Source organism: Saccopteryx leptura, chromosome 2 (assembly GCF_036850995.1).
Source record: "Saccopteryx leptura isolate mSacLep1 chromosome 2, mSacLep1_pri_phased_curated, whole genome shotgun sequence".
Lineage (NCBI taxonomy): Eukaryota > Metazoa > Chordata > Mammalia > Chiroptera > Emballonuridae > Saccopteryx > Saccopteryx leptura.
Window position 1 is genome coordinate 112,741,668 of NC_089504.1, and position 20,258 is coordinate 112,761,925.

General features: G+C 41.5%; 1 protein-coding gene across 2 annotated transcripts in view; it reads right to left on the reverse strand.

Annotated features, from left to right (window-relative positions):
* Window positions 1-931: 931 nt before the first annotated feature.
* The window catches only part of PTPRB (protein tyrosine phosphatase receptor type B), a 118,764-nt gene continuing 99,437 nt past the window's right edge, over window positions 932-20,258 (reverse strand). For both annotated transcript variants that reach the window (XM_066368557.1, XM_066368558.1), the window contains 3 exons: window positions 19,552-19,687; window positions 9,254-9,374; window positions 932-6,712 (listed from right to left, as the gene is read on the reverse strand). In XM_066368557.1, the coding sequence (XP_066224654.1) occupies window positions 6,690-6,712; window positions 9,254-9,374; window positions 19,552-19,687 (280 nt within the window). In that variant the 3' untranslated portion in view covers window positions 932-6,689. The remainder of the gene's footprint in view (window positions 6,713-9,253; window positions 9,375-19,551; window positions 19,688-20,258) is intronic.

Sequence of the window (20,258 nt, forward strand, 5' to 3'; positions counted from 1 at the left end):
AACCCAGGATGCCTGCACTCCGGGGACAACATTCCATCTGCTGAATCAATCAGCCAGGCTCTCTTTTTCTTTAAGAGGAAATTCTATGAAGCAAACAGCTCCTTGGGGGGAAAAAAAAGTCTAGCCTCATAGGTCAAATTATTTTGTTAGCCTAATTATTTGAATTCAGAAACTGTGTTGAAAAGGACTGCTTTGATTTAATATGTAAATATATTATGGTACATTTTTTAAAAGAATAAAGATTTCTGTAAGTTGTAGAAAATGAAATACTGAAGTTGGGAAGGACACTGATCTTTCAACTGAAATATGAAAAAGGCAAAAAGGGCAAAATATTAATTCTGGAAATCAACACAGCAGCTCTTCACCAAACGTCACACTGCCCACTAACGTGTGGAGTGCCCGCGAAGAACGGGCAGTGACCCGGCGGGGGCAGCGCCTCTGAGGACACACCAACGGAGAGGTGAGGGCTTGGGTACTAACAAACTAAAGAACTAAAAACCAGAGTTTTGTTAAAGACAGTCAACCTAAGAGTTTATTCTACGTACATAATACCCTGGGTAACCAACTCAGCACTTAGAGTAATAAAGGTTAAAACAACAATGTTCTCTATGATAATGGCCTAGAGAATTTTTCTCATTTAAAAGCAGTCACTTCTGGCCTGACCTGTGGTGGCGCAGTGGATAAAGCATCGACCTGGAACGCTGAGGTCGCCGGTTCGAAACCCTGGGTTGCCCAGTCAAGGCACATATGGGAGTTGAAGCTTCCTGCTCCTCCCCTCCCTCTCTCCCCCCTTCTCTAAAATAAATAAATAAAATCTTTAAAAAAAATGTTTAAAAGCAGTCACTTCTGACCTTTCTCCTGAGCAGAAGGATGACAGGAATTGATATGTGAGAAACAGGTAACTAGAAGACAGGAGACTTTCCTTGAACAAACAGTTTTATTCTTGTACTACTGAGAAGGTGTTTAAGATACCATATATAATTTTTGACCAGTTACAAATATGAAAATATTAAGCAAATACATAATTTAAATAGAAAGATTAATGAAGTTTTTTGTTTAAATAGAGTTGGTTAGAAACACAACATTGTGGAAGAGGTACTATAGTATGAAAAAATAGAATCATCTACTGCCATTTTAAATAACCAGATTTGCAGAGAAAGAATATATGCTTAAAAACATAAAAGTGCTCTATTATAGAACATATTAAGTTCAGTTGTGGGATTTATTTACATTATTTATTTAAGCTTCACACAAATCAAGGAACAGTCAGATGAACTACCACAGACATTAGTGTTATCAGGCTCTGGGTATTGATTGAGCCAGGAGCAATTCTGACTCAAAAAGTGTATGTTGAATATCTATTAGCTGTTCACTAATTTCTACAAGGTAACAGGAGAGAAGAGTTTAAAGACTTTGTCTTTGTCCTTGCAGAATTTATAAGCTTAATGAGTCCTGCTAGAAGATCAGAGATCAAGAACTCTTCAGATAAGAACATTGGTTCACTTGGTTGTCTGTGTAGCTGAGACTAGGAAATTTCACGAAGGCCACTGCAGACTCACCCGCTAGCTTACAGATGAAATAGTGTTCAACTCTACTACAAACTCCTAAAGCCATAACTGCACATGTTCCTTTCATGTTGGGATGCTTATCTACTTACTCAGCTATTAAAATACAACATCTCAAACATAACAGAAAGCTAACTCTTGGGGGGTAAAAATAGTATTTCTTAAAAGAAATTACTTATGGCAGAAAACAGCCATAACTAACCTTTCTTGTGAATATTCTAGAAAGGACATATTACATTTGTCGTACATTATTCACAGTTTTGAACAACGTATTTTGGTAGCTAATATAAGATCACGTACATTGGCACGTAGGTTATAAAAATAATCTTTGGTAAAACTGTTGGTAGATTTCTTTTGTTTCTGTTACCTAAATTTCTATTTTAGGAGCATTCACCAACAATTTCCTTATCTTATGAATGTATCTATATAGACAACCTTTAAAAAAAAATAAAGTGCCTTGTTATATTGCATAAATTTATTCCTTGGGAGACTTCCTACAAGTGAAGAGTATTCTTTTAGCCAGAAATATTTTCATTGCTAGAAACATTTTTAGAACAGAACAGATTTTTGCTATTATCATGGCTGCATCAAATAATACACTGCATTTTAATTCAAATGGCCAAATGTTTTCAGAGGTCTTATCCACTGCAAGAATTTAAAATAGTGTGTTCAGGCCTGACCTGCGGTGGCACAGTGGTTAAAGCATCGACCTAGGACGCTGAGGTTGCCGGTTCAAAACCCTGGGCTTCCCTGGTCAAGGCACATATGGGAGTTGATGCTTTCTTCTCCTCCCCCCTTCTCTCTCTCTCTCTGTCCCCTCTCTCTAAATGAATAAATAAAATAATTAAAAAGTAAAAAAAAAAATTAATTAAAATAGTATGTTCAGAATTCCAAAATCAGTCAGTTTAGTCAAATACCTGGTCAATTTACAAAACTAAAAGACTCAATTCAATTGTTTAATCAACTAAATCTGTGATTTTTTCAACTGATGTGCTGCAAGAATTTTTAAAACATACAATATCTGATTATTTAGTCCAAGGAACTGATCTCTTTTCCCTTAGACTGTCAAATTAAAAAAATGACAACCAACACAATAGCCATCTGGTGTAAATGAACCAAAATTATACCTATTTTTTGTCAGATCGGCAAAAAATATATTTTTTGGTGTGCTGCAGAATTTTAGTAATTAGCTTATATGTGCCTTGAGAAGAAAAAGATTGAAACTTTCTGAGCTAAGTTATCTGACCAATGTAATCAAAGTGAATTAATTCCCTAAAGGATACTAAGTTCTAATAGAACCGTATGACAGTTTTAAAGAACAGTCTGGACGCACAGAAGGGCTGCCTGAGGATGTCTGGTTAGATCTCCTTTTCAAATATTTCCCTTTCTTTGCATCATTTCACTTGCTTTCGGCAGTTGTTTACAGATTTTTCTTTGATGTGAAACATTCTTGGGATACCCAATGTGATTTGAAATCTTGGGTTAAAAATACTCAGAAACTCAAGAAATCTGGGCTGATAGAAGCCTTTTCCATTCTTACTCTTCAGAAATGAGGTAGGGTTGAGCACTTGCTCATAGAAATGGCGGGGGGTGGAAGATCAACCATTCCTTCTTGCTACTCTGTTTTGGCTGATCAATTGCTTTCATTTCCTCAATGAGAAGGAACCTGGAAAGTCCTTGCACTGCTACCCCAGACAAGCAGCTTATTACTTACTGTCTTTCACCAGGTCAAATCTGGCTCATGGATGTAAACTTAAGTCTGGAGGACTCCAGAGTTGGGGCTCAGATCCTACGACTTGCTGTCGTCAGACAAATCTGGCTGGCTATGAGTTCAGGATTCCAACTTCAAAGAACCAGAAGGGCATGTGAATGCAAATTTAGTATATGACCAATAATTTTCTAGTAAAAGGAAAGAAGAATATAATATACTGCTTCCTGAGACACTAGGGCAAGAGAATCAAACCGTGAAGTGTAACATGTAAGGCCTGTTGTTGTATTGCTGGACATTGAGTACCTTTACATTATTTTCACATGTTATTTTGGGTTTTCTTTCAAGAGATAATAAAAAAATTATTTAAAGACCCTCCCAAATAAAATTTTCCCCAAAATGTCTGTGTGGTGTGGTCATTTTAATATTTAAAAGTGAAGTCATAGTCATCTCTTCCATAAGATGGAGCCTAAAAAGACTATGAAATACTAATGAGTATAAGGAGATAAAATGAACAAAAAGTAAAATCACATTCGATTGGGAAAGGAAATGTATTCAAAAGGGAGAAGAGGACAAGTACTGAAAAATAGGACCTCATAATCGTGAAGGGATGGTAAATTACTCAGGACAAATCTGTGTAGGCCCAGAAAGGGAGATGAGTCTTTGAAAAATCTAATTCAAGAGCTAACAAATTGGCTGCTATCCAGAGAACAACAGAATGATAATATAAAATTGACTTAATGAGTAGAGATTAAAGGAGTTAATTATAAAAAATTGGATGAATAATTATTAAGATGCAAAACGGGCCTCTCCCAAGATTTGATAACTCAAAAGCACTCTGGAGACGGATGATTTAAGTGGACCGCACAGGTGCACAGACAGGACGTCCGTGACAGGAAATGGAGCGTTTACCAAGGCACACACGTGATGGGATGAAATTAAAATGCGTCCAATTGAGCTGCATGTCAAGAAAACCTTTTTTTCTCCCCTTCTAAATTTAATAAACAGATCAACTAGATTATGTGTTTAGTCTTTGGCGGTAGTGGGAGGGAAGTTAGTGAAATAATTGTTGCTAAGGAGATTTAAAATTAGAAAGGTAGAGGGTAAGAATAAAATTTCCTGGATGAGACCAAAAGGACATACAGTTTTCCCTTGTCATGTCCATTTCCACAACTCTGATTCCACCCCAGATACACCAGGGTATGCAAGTGTTATTTATTGCTACAGATGTATAGGTTTTTGTGGTTTCAGTTTTTGGTTTGTGCAATTAATTACTCTCTTCTCTAGACCCAGTGGTTTGCTATGGAAGAAACAGCATCAGCACTTGCCAGGTGGCCCAGGAAGGCCCTTTTTCAAGCTTACCTGAAAATAGAAACGACACCCCTAACTCTCTTATTGAGATGCATTCTTTAATGTCAGTAGAAACATGTAGTTTCTAGGGTACTGCCTAGCAGGTGGCAGACACCTACTAAAAGTTTTCTGAATGAATGAAAAGCCAAAATGAACTTGCCTTTCCATGTATCCATGTGCTTTGTGCTGAGCAACATTAGTTTAAAATTTTACAGATTTTTCTCTTGCTTTTACCTTTCAATGTAGGAAAAGTCATTCCTAATAGACACCACATCTCATCAGCCTCTGACTTCTGTTTCCTCCCTACTGGCACGTCTGCCACACTCACATATAAGTTTTTCCTCTTCATTTTCAGAAGACCCACTTAGTTCCCTGAAACAGAATCAAAGCCTCACACTGTCAATTCACGAAGGCATCGAGTACAATGAGACTGTGGGAACTTAACAGTCCTCCTATTTCTCTTCATATTCATTCTTGCAAAGTATTTCCCTGTTTTAAACATCAAATAGTCTTGGAAACTTTTCTGGTTTGGGTGTGGCTTCAGATAACTGTACATAACTATTTTGAATATATCTAATGAATTTCAATTACTATGCCAAATGACACCCATTATAATGCTTATGGAACTTTACGTAACAAAAATATATACTTTGAAGTGTTCTCTTTGCAAATGAAGCTGTGAGATCAACAAACTTGATCTCTAATTCTTAAGTTTATTACAGAAAAATTGTAGTGAGGAAAAGACCAACATTCCTGACTCATTTTTCAGGTGGCCATGAGGATTCCATTCAGATGCCTTTCAAATTTTCCCCAGGAAGACCTTCACACTGAACCTCCATGAGAGTGACACAGTCAAAATAGGCCCAATAACTGAAGCTAATCTTGGTACAGTATGTATAGTGTCTTTTATGTTAAATGCAACTTAAGGTGACTATTTCATATTTTGACCTCAATGATCCACTAAAAGAGTCTTAGTCTAAATATATTTAGACTAAGTATATTTCTATACTGAACTTTAAAAAAAAACTAACTGTATGTGATGTTTCTGAACATTTCTATAAAAGTGTTGATATCAGATCCTTTGACCAGGAGTATAATCTGCCACAACAATTTTCTTTTGAAGGTAAGACTGAGTGTGACTGGCATAATTTTGACTTTTGCAGGAATGCAGCCCACTGGAAATGGGACACAGACTAGTGCATGTACGTCACACGCCACATCCATTTCAGCAAGGGTATGTGTGTCCACTCTCCACCCTACGAGGCAGTGAAATAATCTCCTATCACCATGGATAGTGCTTTGCATGTTGATTAGGCTCCATTCAGGGAATCTGGGTGGCATTCTTCTTGATACAAGGAAGTCAATCACTTCTGTCTACATCCTTCTCTACCACAACCCCCCATCCTGCAGCCTGGATCTGCGCTGCAGGCCTCTGAGCTAACCCCTTTGGTTCGAGCCTCTGGTCAGAGAAAGAAGAGAGAGTAACTACTTTAGGCACAACCACCTCCTTCAGCTTGGGTGCTACTTAATCCCTTCCCCCTCCTCCCAATCCTTTTTTTGACTGTCATATTTGTCCAAACAGCATTTGGATCATCCTTAGATCCCAAGATTCACAGCAATGCAGCAAAGCCAGTGTGCTATACACTCCCTCCAGCCCCGTCCTTTATCCTGTTCAGTAAATATCAAAACTGGGACAAACCACGGCCCAGGGGTAGCATCTACACCCCTCCCCACCCATCCACAGCAGTCCTGCAATGCAGGCTGAATGGGTTTATGGAGAACTACCCATGAACACTTTAGTGTGGAAAACAGTCTTATATAAAGCTTAATATTAAACATTATGAAAAAATACATATTTACAGAAGGGACTACAAAATACAACTATGTACAATAATATCTGTTACTTTTAAATTACATAAATTCTTTAAAATTCTCCAGATTAATAAATTATACATAGTATCAATAGAAATAGCTGGCACCTCTGTAGGACATGAAGCGAGTTTTTTGTTTTTGTTTTTAAATCACACAGTGAATAGCTTTTATCCAGTATATCTTCGGGTACATTCTCAATGCCTTGAATAGCCCGCATCTGAAAGGGAAGACACTATAATTAGAGACTGTAGCAGGGTGTGTCATAGCTGTTTGTTCTATTTATCAAAACTGCAAATGGAAAAAACTAGCAAAAATGACGAACACTCGATATAGTTTCAGATGGGACCGTTCCTCTGGGGACCTAGTCATTCCATTCAGAACCATCTAGAATTGGAAAGGACTAGTGATTCCTATCCAAGCCCTGTGGTTTCACAGATGAGCCCACAGGCCTGGAGAAGAAGACCTCCCTTGGGGTCATACAGCTTGTTAATGCTAGTCAGTTCCAGAGCTAGGACCTGAGTCCTGACCTTCAGACCCCTGGAGTTTGCCATACCATCACGAGCTTCTTTCAGGAGCACCCAGGATTTACTCAAAAAAGACTCTGAACAAGTCAAAACAAGACAAAGAACCTCAGAGATCCCCAGAGCTCCCTCCTTCCTGGAGCTTCTTTCTGAAAGCATCTGACATGCAAAACACGTTCATGTTCATTTACTCTACAGATAAATCAGGGGGTAATTATTTACAAACAAAAGAATGATCTTGATCTGATTTACAACGGACTCCATTAAACAGCAGCTTTCTCATGTATTTGTGCTTTACAGTTTACCAATAATGGGTATAGAGGGTGCAGAGAGTGAAATACAACTGAAGATCATTCAGACACGTATATAAAATAGCTCTGAAATAATGTTTTTGCAAAAGAAAATGGTCTGGTGTACAGATGGCTATTGGTCCGTATGGCAGGGAACCTCTGCCAACAGCCGTGTAGTGGGCCCCCTTGAAGTGAAACCTCCAGCCCCAGCCGAGCCTTCAGATGGTGGTAGACCTGGCCAATGTCTTGACTGCAACCTCATCAGAGACTCTGGACCAGAACCACTTGGCTAAGCCCCTCCCAAATTCCTGATCTACAGAAACTGTGAGATAATAAATGTTTGGGATAATTTGTTAGGCGGCAAGAAATAACTAATACAATGCAATTTCAAATTCACAATAAACTTATGTGTTAAATCAGGGGTCCCCAAACTACGGCCCACAGGTCACATGCGGCTCCCTGAGGCCATTTATCCGGCCCCCGCCGCATTTCCAGAAGGGGCACCTCTTTCATTGGTGGTCAGTGAGAGGAGCATAGTTCCCATTGAAATACTGGTCAGTTTGTTGATTTAAATTTACTTGTTCTTTATTTTAAATATTGTATTTGTTCCCGTTTTGTTTTTTTACTTTAAAATAAGATATGTGCAGTGTGCATAGGGATTTGTTCATAGTTGTTTTTTTTTATAGTTTGGCCCTCCAACAGTCTGAGGGACAGTGAACTGGCCCCCTGTGTAAAAAGTTTGGGGACCCCTGTGTTAAATTAAGTGTCAATGATGGTCTGGAGTGGGAAGAGACATGTCAACCCTTCATTTGTCAAGTAATTATTGTCTGATCAAAGCAGTGCCTTATAAAGTTTGTATATTTTTCCTACTGAATTTATTCTTTTCAGTCTCCCCCCATCCCAACCATGTGTTGTTTTACATTGTTTTTCTAATATATAAGAACATCCATGTTATTATATCCTCAAAAATATAACTTTTAGGCCCTGGCCAGTTGGCTCAGTGGTAGAGCGTCAGCCTGGCGTGCGGGGGACCCGGGTTCGATTCCTGGCCAGGGCACATAGGAGAAGCGCCCATTTGCTTCTCCACCCCCCTTCCTCTCTGTCTCTCTCTTCCCCTCCCGCAGCCAAGGCTCCCTTGGAGCAAAGATGGCCCGGGCGCTGGGGATGGCTCCTCGGCCTCTGCCCCAGGCGCTAGAGTGGCTCTGGTCGCAACAGAGTGACGCCCCGGAGGGGCAGAGCATCGCCCCCTGGTGGGCAGAGTGTCGCCCCCTGGTGGGCGTGCCGGGTGGATCCCGGTCGGGCGCATGCGGGAGTCTGTCTGACTGTCTCTCCCCGTTTCCAGCTTCAGAAAAAAAAAAAAAAAAAAAAAAAAAAAAAAAAAATATATATATATATATATATATATATAACTTTTAATAACGGTATTGAATTCTAGTCAGTGGATGTACCATGTGTACTACTTAGTCATCCACTGTTAAACTAAATTAGGCTTTTTTTACTGAAATGTTTAACTATGAAAAAGCTTCATGCATCAAGTTTTTCAGTACTTAGAGTGGTTGTAGGACTACGAGGTGACAAAATAAGAACATATTAAAGACCTTGATACAGATGGACAAATTTTTCTCCAAAAAGATTTTAGAATTTGAACTCTCAGTTGTCATTTCAAGGGATCCACCCTAGCAGTGAGTCTTAGCTCTCAGAAAATAAATGTTGAGCAGAGTGTGCAGTAGAGGGCTTCCTAGGCCAGCTGGACTCAGTACTAACTATGAGAGTCCCTGCCCCGGGCTGCCTCTTTTCCCTGTTGCCACCCTGTGAGGGCCTTTCCCTCAAGTCTTTGGGTAGAAAGAAATACATGGTGCATGTTTGAAGAGCTTTAGGTCTTCAGTGGTTTCCAGATCAATCACATCCTGATAAATGAACCTATAAGTTAGTGAAGTAAGCACCTACCTCTATGATACTCTGGATTCACATTTTCATAGATTGGAAACAAGGGGTTTTCTTGTTCACTCCGTAACTTCCTTGCTCTGAGGACATCTCTTACACACTGATGTAGGTATACATACTGACACTACAAAAAAGCAGAAAACATGTCAGAGGCCAACAAGTTCTCAAGCATAAAAAAGATGAGAGATTCTCACTAAATATAACAGTAATGAGATCCTATACAGGTAGCAAACTTCTTGATCATCACTTCACTAATAGTCTCTAGTACAAAGAAGAGTGACTGCTTTCTATTACCACCAAGATGGTGTTTATTCATTCTTTCCTACATGCATATATATATATTTATAGCACGGGTCGGGAACCTATGGCTCGCGAGCCAGATGTGGCTCTTTTGATGGCTGCATCTGGCTCGCAGACAAATCTTTAATAAAAAAAAATAATAACGTTAAAAATATAAAACATTCTCATGTATTACAATCCATTCATTTCCTACCGCTCATGTTCATGGTTGCGGGTGGCTGGAGCCAATCACTGCTGTCCTCCGGGACAACACCAAATTTTTATTGAATAATGGGCAATGTACACGGGTCGTTGTATGGCTCTCATGGAATTACATTTTAAAATATGTGGCGTTCATGGCTCTCTCAGCCAAAAAGGTTCCTGACCCCTGATTTACAGACTATGTTCTATGAGGGCCTACAACTATGTCTGGCACATAATATGCCTTCCACAAATATTTATTAAATAGATGAATGAATGCCAAATACCATGTTATAAATTTTACATAAATTATTTCATTTGATAATTTTGACAACTTCGTGAAGTCGATATAATCAACCATATGAATGGAGATGCAGAGAAGTTAAGTAACTTCTCCAAGGTCACACAGCTAAGAGATGGAATGCTAGGAATTGATCCTGAATATGTGACTTCAAAGTTCATGTTCTTTTTAATATACCAGTTTTCTTAGATGAATCCTAATTTCATTGCATTATTGAATGACAAAATAATTTCACTATGTATTCTGCTGTTTTATTTCCTTTCTTTGGGAGTACAGTGAGAAAAAGGAGACATGTATAACAGATACCACTGTACTATCAGTTCTTGGAGGACAAGTTCAGTGTCTATATTGGTTCTCTCAGCATTCGAGTCTGGCTCATGAAAGAATCTCAAAGATGTTGGCTGACTGCAGAGAACTATACAGGGTTACACTGTAAGGACAGACCCAACTGTCAACTAGTTGAGGACTAATTATTTTGCAAACAGATAAGTCAGTGTTTGGTGACTATAAAGACACCACAAAGATCTCCATAGATAACAGAAGAGGCTCAGTTGCAGGCAGCTAAACTTGTGCTGTGAGCCCCGTTCTGTACTGCCAACTGAGCTCTCTAATAAGGGGATGTGTGTCTGTGTAAACCTGGCGCTTGGCTCCTTTAATGGCATAGCAACTGCTCCAGGGAGGGGTGGAGTGGCAGAAGAACAATACCACGGAGGGGTGTTGGGCATGTAGTCTGCATCCAGCTGCCAAAGGCTGAATCATGAGGCTTCTCGGGACCTTAGTTTCCCCATCTCAAAAAAGGAGGCAAAGGTCTGCTCTACAACTAGCATCTTCTGCCACTATACTATTGAAGGGTATAAGACTTTGTGTTGCTGTCAACTAGATGGCCCCCCATGATCAAAGTGGTCAGCCTTATAGTATTTCACAGGGTTGAGACACAAGTGAAACTGTAAGATCTTCCCTCACCAACTATCTGTAAAAGCAAACGGGGATTTTCTTTTATGGGTTGGCACTAGGCATTGCTCCTGACTGGACGCTAGCTTGGTTGTCTACTCATGGGACTTGATCAGGTAGGTCTGGTATCATGATTAGGACAATTTAAAGAAACCAAACAATCATAAATGAGACCCACGTTAATATGAACTGTCCTCTGCCTTTCTGCTTACAAGCCTTGCTCACTTGTTTTGCCACCTCAATCTTGAAAATTCAAGGAGGGTGCTACCCAGAAAATGGTTGTTAGTACAGGCAGTCTCTTTGCTGTCTCAAAAACCATCCACGAAATTATAGACTGACACTTCCCAGCTTCCTCCCATCCAGAGCATGACCACATTTCCAATTCTACAGAGATATTAAATGACTTTGGGCCCTTGGCATCAGCAGTGAATGGGCTCTAGTACCTCTATGTTATGTCTTATTAATAAATTCTTCAGCAGTGGTCCACCATGGGCTTTGAAACCAGTTAATATTCATTCATTTGCCTTGTTTTATAAATACAACTTTTTGCCCTGGCCGGTTTGCTCAGTGATAGAGCATTTGCCCCGTGTGTGGAAGCCCCAGGTTCAATCCCCAGTCACAGCACACAGGAGAAGCAAAAGCCCCACAGGAGAAGTGCCCTTTTGCTTCTCCACCCCTCTTCATATCCTTTCTCTCTCTCTCTTCCCCTCCCATGGCCATGGCTCAAGTGGTTTGAATAACTTGGCCCCAGGCATTGAGCATGGCCCCATGGCCTCTGCCTCAGGTGCTAAAATGACTCGGTTGCGAGTAATGGAGCAGCGGACCCAGATGGACAGAGCATTGCCCCCTACTGGGCTTGCCAGGTGGATCCTAGTAGAGGCACATGGGGGAGTCTGTCTCTCTGCCTTCCCACATCTCACATAATAATATATATAATATATATAAACATCTTTTTTCCCAATAGAATGTCCCTTGGAAAATAATTACTACTAAAACCTTCAGGTTGTTAAAGTGCTTCCCACTTCATTCACAAAAAGTAGACAAAGTTTAATATATAAACTTCAGATCATAAAAGATCATTTTTTGGATCTCTTTAACTGGTGAAGTCTCAGTTCCATTCAATTTCGCCAATAATTGTAATATTAGGTAATTTTTATAGAATTATACTTAATGCCTTTCCATGGTTTATGAGTGCAGAGTTTAGCAGAAGGGCAGATATCTGAACAAATACTTATAATAAAATAAATATAAAGCAGAATTGTGTATAAAGCATCACACATAAGAAAAAGCCATCAGCCTGACCAGGAGGTGGTGCAGTGGATAGAGCATCAGACTGGGATGTGAAGGACCCAAGTTCAAAACCCTGAGGTCTTGAGCGTGGGCACATCTGGTTTGAGCAAGGCTCACCAGCTTGAGCCCAAGGTCGCTGGCTTGAGCAAGGGGTCACTCGGTCTGCTGTAGCCCCCTGGTCAAGGCACATATGAGAGAGCAATCCATGAACAACTTAGGTGCCGCAAGAAAGAATTGATGTTTCTCATCTCTCTCCCTTTCTGTTTGTCCCTATCTGTCTCTCTCTGTCTCTGTCACACAAAAAAACAAAACAAAAAAGCCATCAGATTCAATTCTGGGAGTGACGAATGTCAAGCTAGAGAAAAGGTGACATTTGTAAGAATTTGAGCAAAGAAGTGGGACATTCTAAATTATGGAAACTGTGAGAAGTCTAGTATAGATAAAATGTAGGGTTCATGGGTCACAGGAAGCTGCCAGGGCAATCCCCCAAATTGGCACTAACATCTTCAATTCTACAACAACCCACTGTTTCTTTCTCGTGGAAGGATGAGACTGACACACTGTGACTATCACCCTTGTTCAGTGGCGGGATTCAAATCATTTAATAACTGGTTCTCTACCGTAATGACTGTTTTAAGTATGAAAGAATAATATACCAAAAGCTAGTTTATTATTTCATACATTTAATACTTAAATAAGAACAATAAAAGAGGTACACAAGACTAGATTATGTTATAAAAAAGAGTTTTAAAATGTTAATAAAATATTTTTAGGACCCAAATGTGTTAGCTCATGTACATGTTAAAGCATAGGTAATTAAACTCCTATAGGTAAGATTGGTTTGATTGGATTCAAAGGTATAATGAGTTTTAGGAAATGAATAAATAAATATTACAAGCATAGTTCTGTCAAATTTTTTTCACCTATGGACGAAATGAGTGTTACTACAGGCGCTTAGAATATTCTGTTGTGCAGATGAACGTTAAAAAAGAGTAAGGAAAGACCCTGGCCGGTTGGCTCAGTGGTAGAGTGTCAGCCTGGCGTGCAGGAGTCCCAGGTTCGATTCCTGGCCAGGGCACACAGGAGAAGCGCCCATCTGCTTCTCCACCCCTCCCTCTCTCCTTCCTCTCTGTCTCTCTCTTCCCCTCCCACAGCTGGGGCTCCATTGGAGCCAAGTTTGCCCAGGCACTGAGGATGGCTCTGTGGCCTCTGCCTCAGGCACTAGAATGGCTCTGATTGCTGCAGAGCGATGCCCCAGATGGGCAGAGCATCGCCCCCTGGTGGGCATGCCGGGTGGATCCCGATTGGGCGCATGCAGCAGTCTATCTGACTGCCTCCCCGTTTCCAACTTCAGAAAAATACAAAAAAAAAAAAAAAAAAAAAAAAAAGAGTAAGGAATGTAAATTTGTGATTTCCACGTTAGGTGGCTGCCCAGGTGCCTGCCTTAGAGAGAACTCTGATTACAAGTGCCATTTTAACAACCAGTTTGCTGAATTCAAAAATTAGGTATCAGTTCTGCCAAACCGGTACAAACCAGCTGAATCCCACTACTGCCCTAGTTCTTTAACACGTTATTGCTCCACCTGACTGTGTCCCTAGAGCAGGGGCCAGGAATCTATGGCTCACGAGCCAGATGTGGCTCTTTTGATGGCTGCATCTGGCTCGCAGACAAATCTTTAATAAAAAAAATAATAACATTAAAAATATAAAACATTCTCATGTATTACAATCCATTCATTTTCTACCGCTCATGTTCATGGTTGTGGGTGGCTGGAGCCAATCACAGCTGTCTTCCAGGACAACACCAAATTTATTGGATAATGTGTAATGTACACGGGTTGTTGTATGGCTCTCATGGAATTACATTTTAAAATATGTGGCGTTCATGGCTCTCTCAGCCAAAAAGTTTCCCGACCCCTGCCCTAGAGTCAGCCTGCCCCAAGGCTGCTAACAAGGAGAAACACACTTGCAGATCCCTTGGCTAATGCGTCTTTGTTTAGAAATCCTTGCTCTTTGATATATTTATCAAAACCTGTGAACACCTGCATCCCTTTGTATTCTAAACAAGGTAGAATAAAGTTGAGGTTGCCTATCCCCATGGGCCCAAAAAAGTAATCCAAGGGGTCAGAATATCCTTCCTCCTTTGCTGGAACAGTCACCCCCACGGGCTGAGCTGTGGGCCACACTCTGCACTTGTTGCCAGCACCAATGAGCCCTGCCTGCGCTGGGCCAGGGTGTCTGAGATGGAAGGGACCGCCCACCCTCAGCAGAGTCTTAAAGCAAGGCAGATAATATCTGCATTTGTTTGGGATTTTATTTGTTACAGAAAAAAGGGAGGAGAAATTTTCTGTCTTCCTGCAATGTTTATTTCATTATGAACAGGAGGGGAAGGACCCTAACCCCACGGGGCAGGTGGAGTTCTGACGTGGAAATGGAGAAATGAACCGGGGCCAGGCTACCAAGAGGCTCAAACACGCAGATGAGAGTGAACTTTGTTTTACCAGCGATGGAGAGCTTTCTAAGGTTCTTATGCCGGGAGTTGACATAGTTAGCTAGAGAACTCTGCTGGCGGCAGAGGTGATGAAGAGCTGTTGGGGCAGAAGCTGGAGGCATGGGATCCCCTAGGAGGCCACTGCAGTGGCCCCATGAGCACTGAGAAAGGGCTGGGCAAGGGCAGCGGCGGGGCCCTGAGGGAGGAGAACAAAGAGAAAGATGGCGGAGAAAACAGCAGGACCCAGTGACTGCCTGAAGGTGGGGACTGCAGGAAAAGAAGTCAGACCCTCAGCCTGGGCAATCAGGTGCATGGCAAGGTGGACAGAAACACTGGTACTCGGAACTGGAAGGAGCAGGAGCCGCAGTGCCTTCGTTGTTGCTATTGTTTGTTTTCGGAAAGAAAATGAGTGTTTTGAGCTTGAGATGACCGTAGACTTCCAGGTGGAACTTTCTGGTAGGCAGGTACTTAGGTGAATGTTGTGAAAGGAGAATGGGATTTGGGAGACACAGGTTATGTACCTGGTTTGGAGCCGTGGGAGTGGGGGACATCACAGAGAATAAAAGCAGCACCTGGAGGGCAAAACTGCAGGGAAGTCAAACCGTGAAAAGGCAACCTGAGGAACAAGAGCCACATAATTCTCAGAGGCAGGAAGAGGAGAAGAGAACAGGGAGAAGAAGGAGTTTGTCCACAGAGATGAGGGAGAGCTTTGGCACCTGCCCTGGAGGTCACCCGGTGATCCCAGTGGTGTTTACGACACCGGGTGCCTGCTCATCACTGTACTGTGTCTCCAGAGCTCTGGGCAGGTGTATAAAAGTGACACATGGCCCAAGAAGCCTATGACAGTAACTAGGGAGTCTAAACATACACACAGATACACACACACACTTTGAGACTACTTCAAAAGTGATACCCTCCTTAAATTAAAATTACAAATTAAATACAGTTTTGAGTTTGTGAAAGTGACAATAAGTTAATAATGAAACATTGGTGCTAACTTTTTAGCAGTGTCATTGTAAAATGATTCTTCATTCATTTAACAGACAAAAAAAGATTGAGGCTAGAAAGAAGGAAAACATGTGGTCTCTTGGAGAAAGCTGAGGGATACCCATTATGAAACAGTGTGATATAATTCTGCAACCCTAAATGAAATAATAGAGCTAGACACTAGCCATCAATAGTTGCCCCAACTGGTAAGTGAAAATCTGACGGGGATACGGGGATCATGAGAGTAGATGGTCACTGTCAGTTTCACCAGCACTGAGAAAAAGACACAAACATGAAGTGCTTCCTGATAGGATACAACAGGGACTGCTCAGCATCACCCCTGAAAACTGTGGTGGGAAAAAGGGGACCTGAATTTACCCAAGCCTCACTCTAGCAGACAAACTATGGGGACAGAGGATATATTGCCACCATGAAAATGCAGCCAGCCACATCCAGAATGTGGGGAAATCTACAGAACAAATGGACTGGGTTCTTGAACAGATATATGGCATGGAAAACAAACCACAGGGAGGATTATTCTAGGGTAGGAGAGATTTCAAAGAGACCTCAACCAAACACAATGTGTGGATTTTGTTTGTATGCTGGTATAAACCAAGAATGAAAAATCGTCTATGAGAAAATTTTGGACATTTACACTGACTATTTAGATGACATTAAGGAATTATGGTTAAAATTGTTTGGTGTGATGATATTGTGGTTATAATTTTAAAAAGAGTCTTTATTTGTAATTTGCACATTCACACACACACATACACAAGAATTTAAAGATGAAATTATGTGATAAGTAGAATTTCCTACGAAATATTCCAGTGAAGCTTGACCAGGTGGTGGCACAGCAGATGGAGTGTCAACCTGGGATGCTGAGTATCCAGGTTCAAAACCCTGAGATTGCTGGCTTGACCGTGGGTCCACCAGTTTGAGCACAGGGTTGATGGCTTGAGCGTGGGATCATAAACATGACCCCAAGGTAGCTGGCCTGAATAAGAGGTCACTGCCTCAGCTGTAGCACCCCCAACCCCAGTCAAGGGACATATGAGAAAGCAATCAATGAACAACTAAGGTGCCACAATTGTGAGTTGATGCTTTTCATTTCTCTCCCTTCCTGTCTGTCTGTCTGTCTTTCTCTCTAAAAAAATATTCCAGTGAAGTCATGGGAACAGTATATGTGGGGGTGTATATAAAAAAAGAATACTGATAATTGCAGAAGCTTGAGTTTGGGTAGACAGAATTTCAGAATACTATTTTTCCATAATAAATATATATATATTCCATAATAAAATAATTGCTGTACTAAAAGTACTCCCAAGCCAGGTAGTGTTGGTGGCACAGGGTCCTTGCTATGGGCACTGCCTGTGGGAGTCGATGATACCCGTGTTTTCCCAAAGGTGTTATTGATATGAGTTCTGTACAATATTAATATGTGCTGTTAAGAAAACAACTAGAGGTCGGGATGGTTTTGGGAATAGTGCGTTTTAGAAAGCTCAGGGGAGCTTTGCTGCAGGCCACCCAGGTTCTGTGGAGCACATCTGCTGAGCAGTTCTCCTATGTACTGTAATTATAGGAAGGAGATAGCAGCATGTTGAAAGTTCCATGTTTTTTACCATGAAAATTATTATTTTTTTTAAAGAGAGGATTTTGATACACCCCTGTGTTCACTGCAGCATTGTTTATAACAGCCAAGTTATGGAAGAAACCTAAGCATCCATCGTTAGCTGGATAAAGAAGATGTGGTACATATATATACGATGAAATATTACTTGGTCATAAAAAGGAATCAAATCTTTTTTGTGTGTATATTTTTCTTAAGTGAGACATGGGGAGGCAGAGAGACAGACTCCCACATGCGCCCAACCAGGATCCACTCGGCATGCCTACTAGGGGGCGATTCTAGTGCCTGAGCCATTCTAGTGCCTGAGGCGGAAGCCATGGAGCCATCCTCAGTGCCCAGGCCAACTCTGCTCCAACAGAGCCTTAGCTGTGGAGGGGAAGAGATAAAGAGAAAGAAAGGAGAGGGGGGAAGGGTGGAGAAGCAGATGGGCACTTCTCCTGTGTGTCCTGGCCAGGAATCGAACCCAGGACACCCACACGCTAGCTGATGCTTTACCACTGAGCCAACCGGCCAGGGCCAGGAATGAAATCTTACCATTTGTGAAAACATGGATAGACCTAGAGGGTATTACACAAAGTGGAAAAAAAGTCAGACAGAGAAAGACAAATACCATGTGATTTCACTTATATGTGGAATCTGAAGAACAAAATAAATGAACAAACAAAAAATAAACAGACTCAGACACAGAGAACAGAGTGATGGTTGATAGAGGGGAGGGGTGTTAGGGATCTGGGTGAAAATGGTGAAGGGACTTAGAAGCACAAATGGGTAGTTACAAAATAGTTATGGGGATGTAAAGTACAGCATAGAGAATATAGTCAATAATATTGTAATAACTACCTTTGATGTGAGATGGGTATTAGACTTATTGGGAGATCACTTTGTAAGTTATATAAATGTCTAAACACTATGCTGTAGACCTGCAACTAACATAATATGAAATGTACTTAATTTTGTTTTTAATTTTCAGAAAAGATTAAATAGAGGATTTTTCAGAGTTATGTGGGAAACATGAGAGTAAGAGAAGTTGGGCCTCAGAAGGCAAGTATGCAGGGAATGACATGGCTGGTCTGTGTGGGGACAAAGGCCTGCCCCAGAGGCTGTGGGGCAGGAGACCTGCTGCTTAGGGCTTGGGATTTTCTTTTTTTTTTGCATTTTTCTGAAGCTGGAAACGGGGAGGCAGTCAGACAAGACTCCCGCATGTGCCCGACCAGGATCCACCCGGCACGCCCACCAGGGGGTGATGCTCGGCCCATCTGGGGCATCGCTCTGTCATGACCAGAGCCATTCTAGCACCTGAGGCAAAGGCCATGGAGCCACCCTCAGTGCCTGGGCCATCTTTGCTCCAATGGAGCCTCGGCTGCGGGAGGGGAAGAGAGAGACAGAGAGGAAGGAGAGGGGGAGGGGTGGAGAAGCAGATGGGAGCTTCTCCTGTGTGCCCTGGCCGGGAATCGAACCCGGGACTCCTGCACGCCAGGCCGATGGTCTACCACTGAGCTAACTGGCCAGGGCCAGGCTTGGGATTTTCTAAAACAAGTTCTAGGGCCAGTCTGGCCACTTCACTGTTGTTTAAAGTCCTTTAGCCTCCCAATCTTAGTTTTCTAAGATCCTGAAAATGGAAAATAATAACTTTATTATCTGGTTAATGAAAATCTAATGAGATAACATGTTCAAAAGTGCCCTGCAAATGCCAAAGAACTGTACAAATGGAAGCACTTATTCTTGGCAATCCGTGCCCGCCTCCTTTGGTGTCATCAGAGCTGGGGGCGCAGCTGGGATAGGCTAGAGGAGAGAAGTGATTAGACTCTTCTCTTCACTAACTGAAGTTCTTCTGCTCATCCACCAGCCTATCTGAAAATGATCTTCAAGATGGCCTGGCTTGGCATTTTTCCCATGTATAGTGCATTGATTAAAAAAAAAAATCTATTTTCCTACCCACCCACCTGCAGAAGATGGACAGCCAGGTCAACAAAGATAAGGGTACACATCATCCTCAAGGTCACTAAGATTTGTTTTAAAATGACAAATCCTAGAAAAACTATATATTCAGTGCTCCTGTTTCTAATGAGTCACAGTTATTTCCCTTTCTCAGATTAAAGCCCTGAGCATTCGGGGCGTTTGGCAGAGGAGGCATGGAGAATGGTCTGTGTGCTTCAGCCTGTAACTCTTACCTCAGTCTGGACCATGTGGACCCTGTGAAGCCTTAGGTCGTGCACTGCTCCATAAATGTCCACAGAGTCTTTGGAGTCTAATTGTTGGAGGATTCGGTCCAATGCGATAAAGGTTCCAGTCCTACCCACACCAGCACTAGAAAAGAGATCGAAGGAAGACTGAGTCTTTTTATTAACTTGGCCTTTCTTGACTGCATTCAGAGACTCTAGCAAAATTTTTCTTTTCCCTTCCAAGTTATGGGAGGATATAGGAACACTTCTTCCTCCGCATGTGCTCTCTGGAAGAAATATAACCTAGAGCCCAGCCTCTACCCCTTTCCTTCGCCTGCCCCTCCCCACTAGCGGTGAGTAGGGCTCTCACCTGGTGTGCATCATCTCCATGCATGTTTTTATCCTTTCTGTACATGCATGTAAACCCATGAATGATGTATTCATGTTATATGTTTCAAAAATTTACTCAAATGGTAATGTGTTTCATGTATTCTTCTGCCAATGTTTCTACTCAGTATTATGTTTTGAGTTTTTTCCATGTTGTTTTGCACACATTTCTATTCTAACTTCTTTTAACTACTCCATAGAGTTCATAAACCATTGCTAATCCATCTTCCACTAATTCATTCCCTACTGATAGACAGTGAGGTTACTTTTAGTTTTTCTCTGTTAAAAATTGTGGCAGTGACCATCGTTTGCACTTGTGTGGGCGTTTC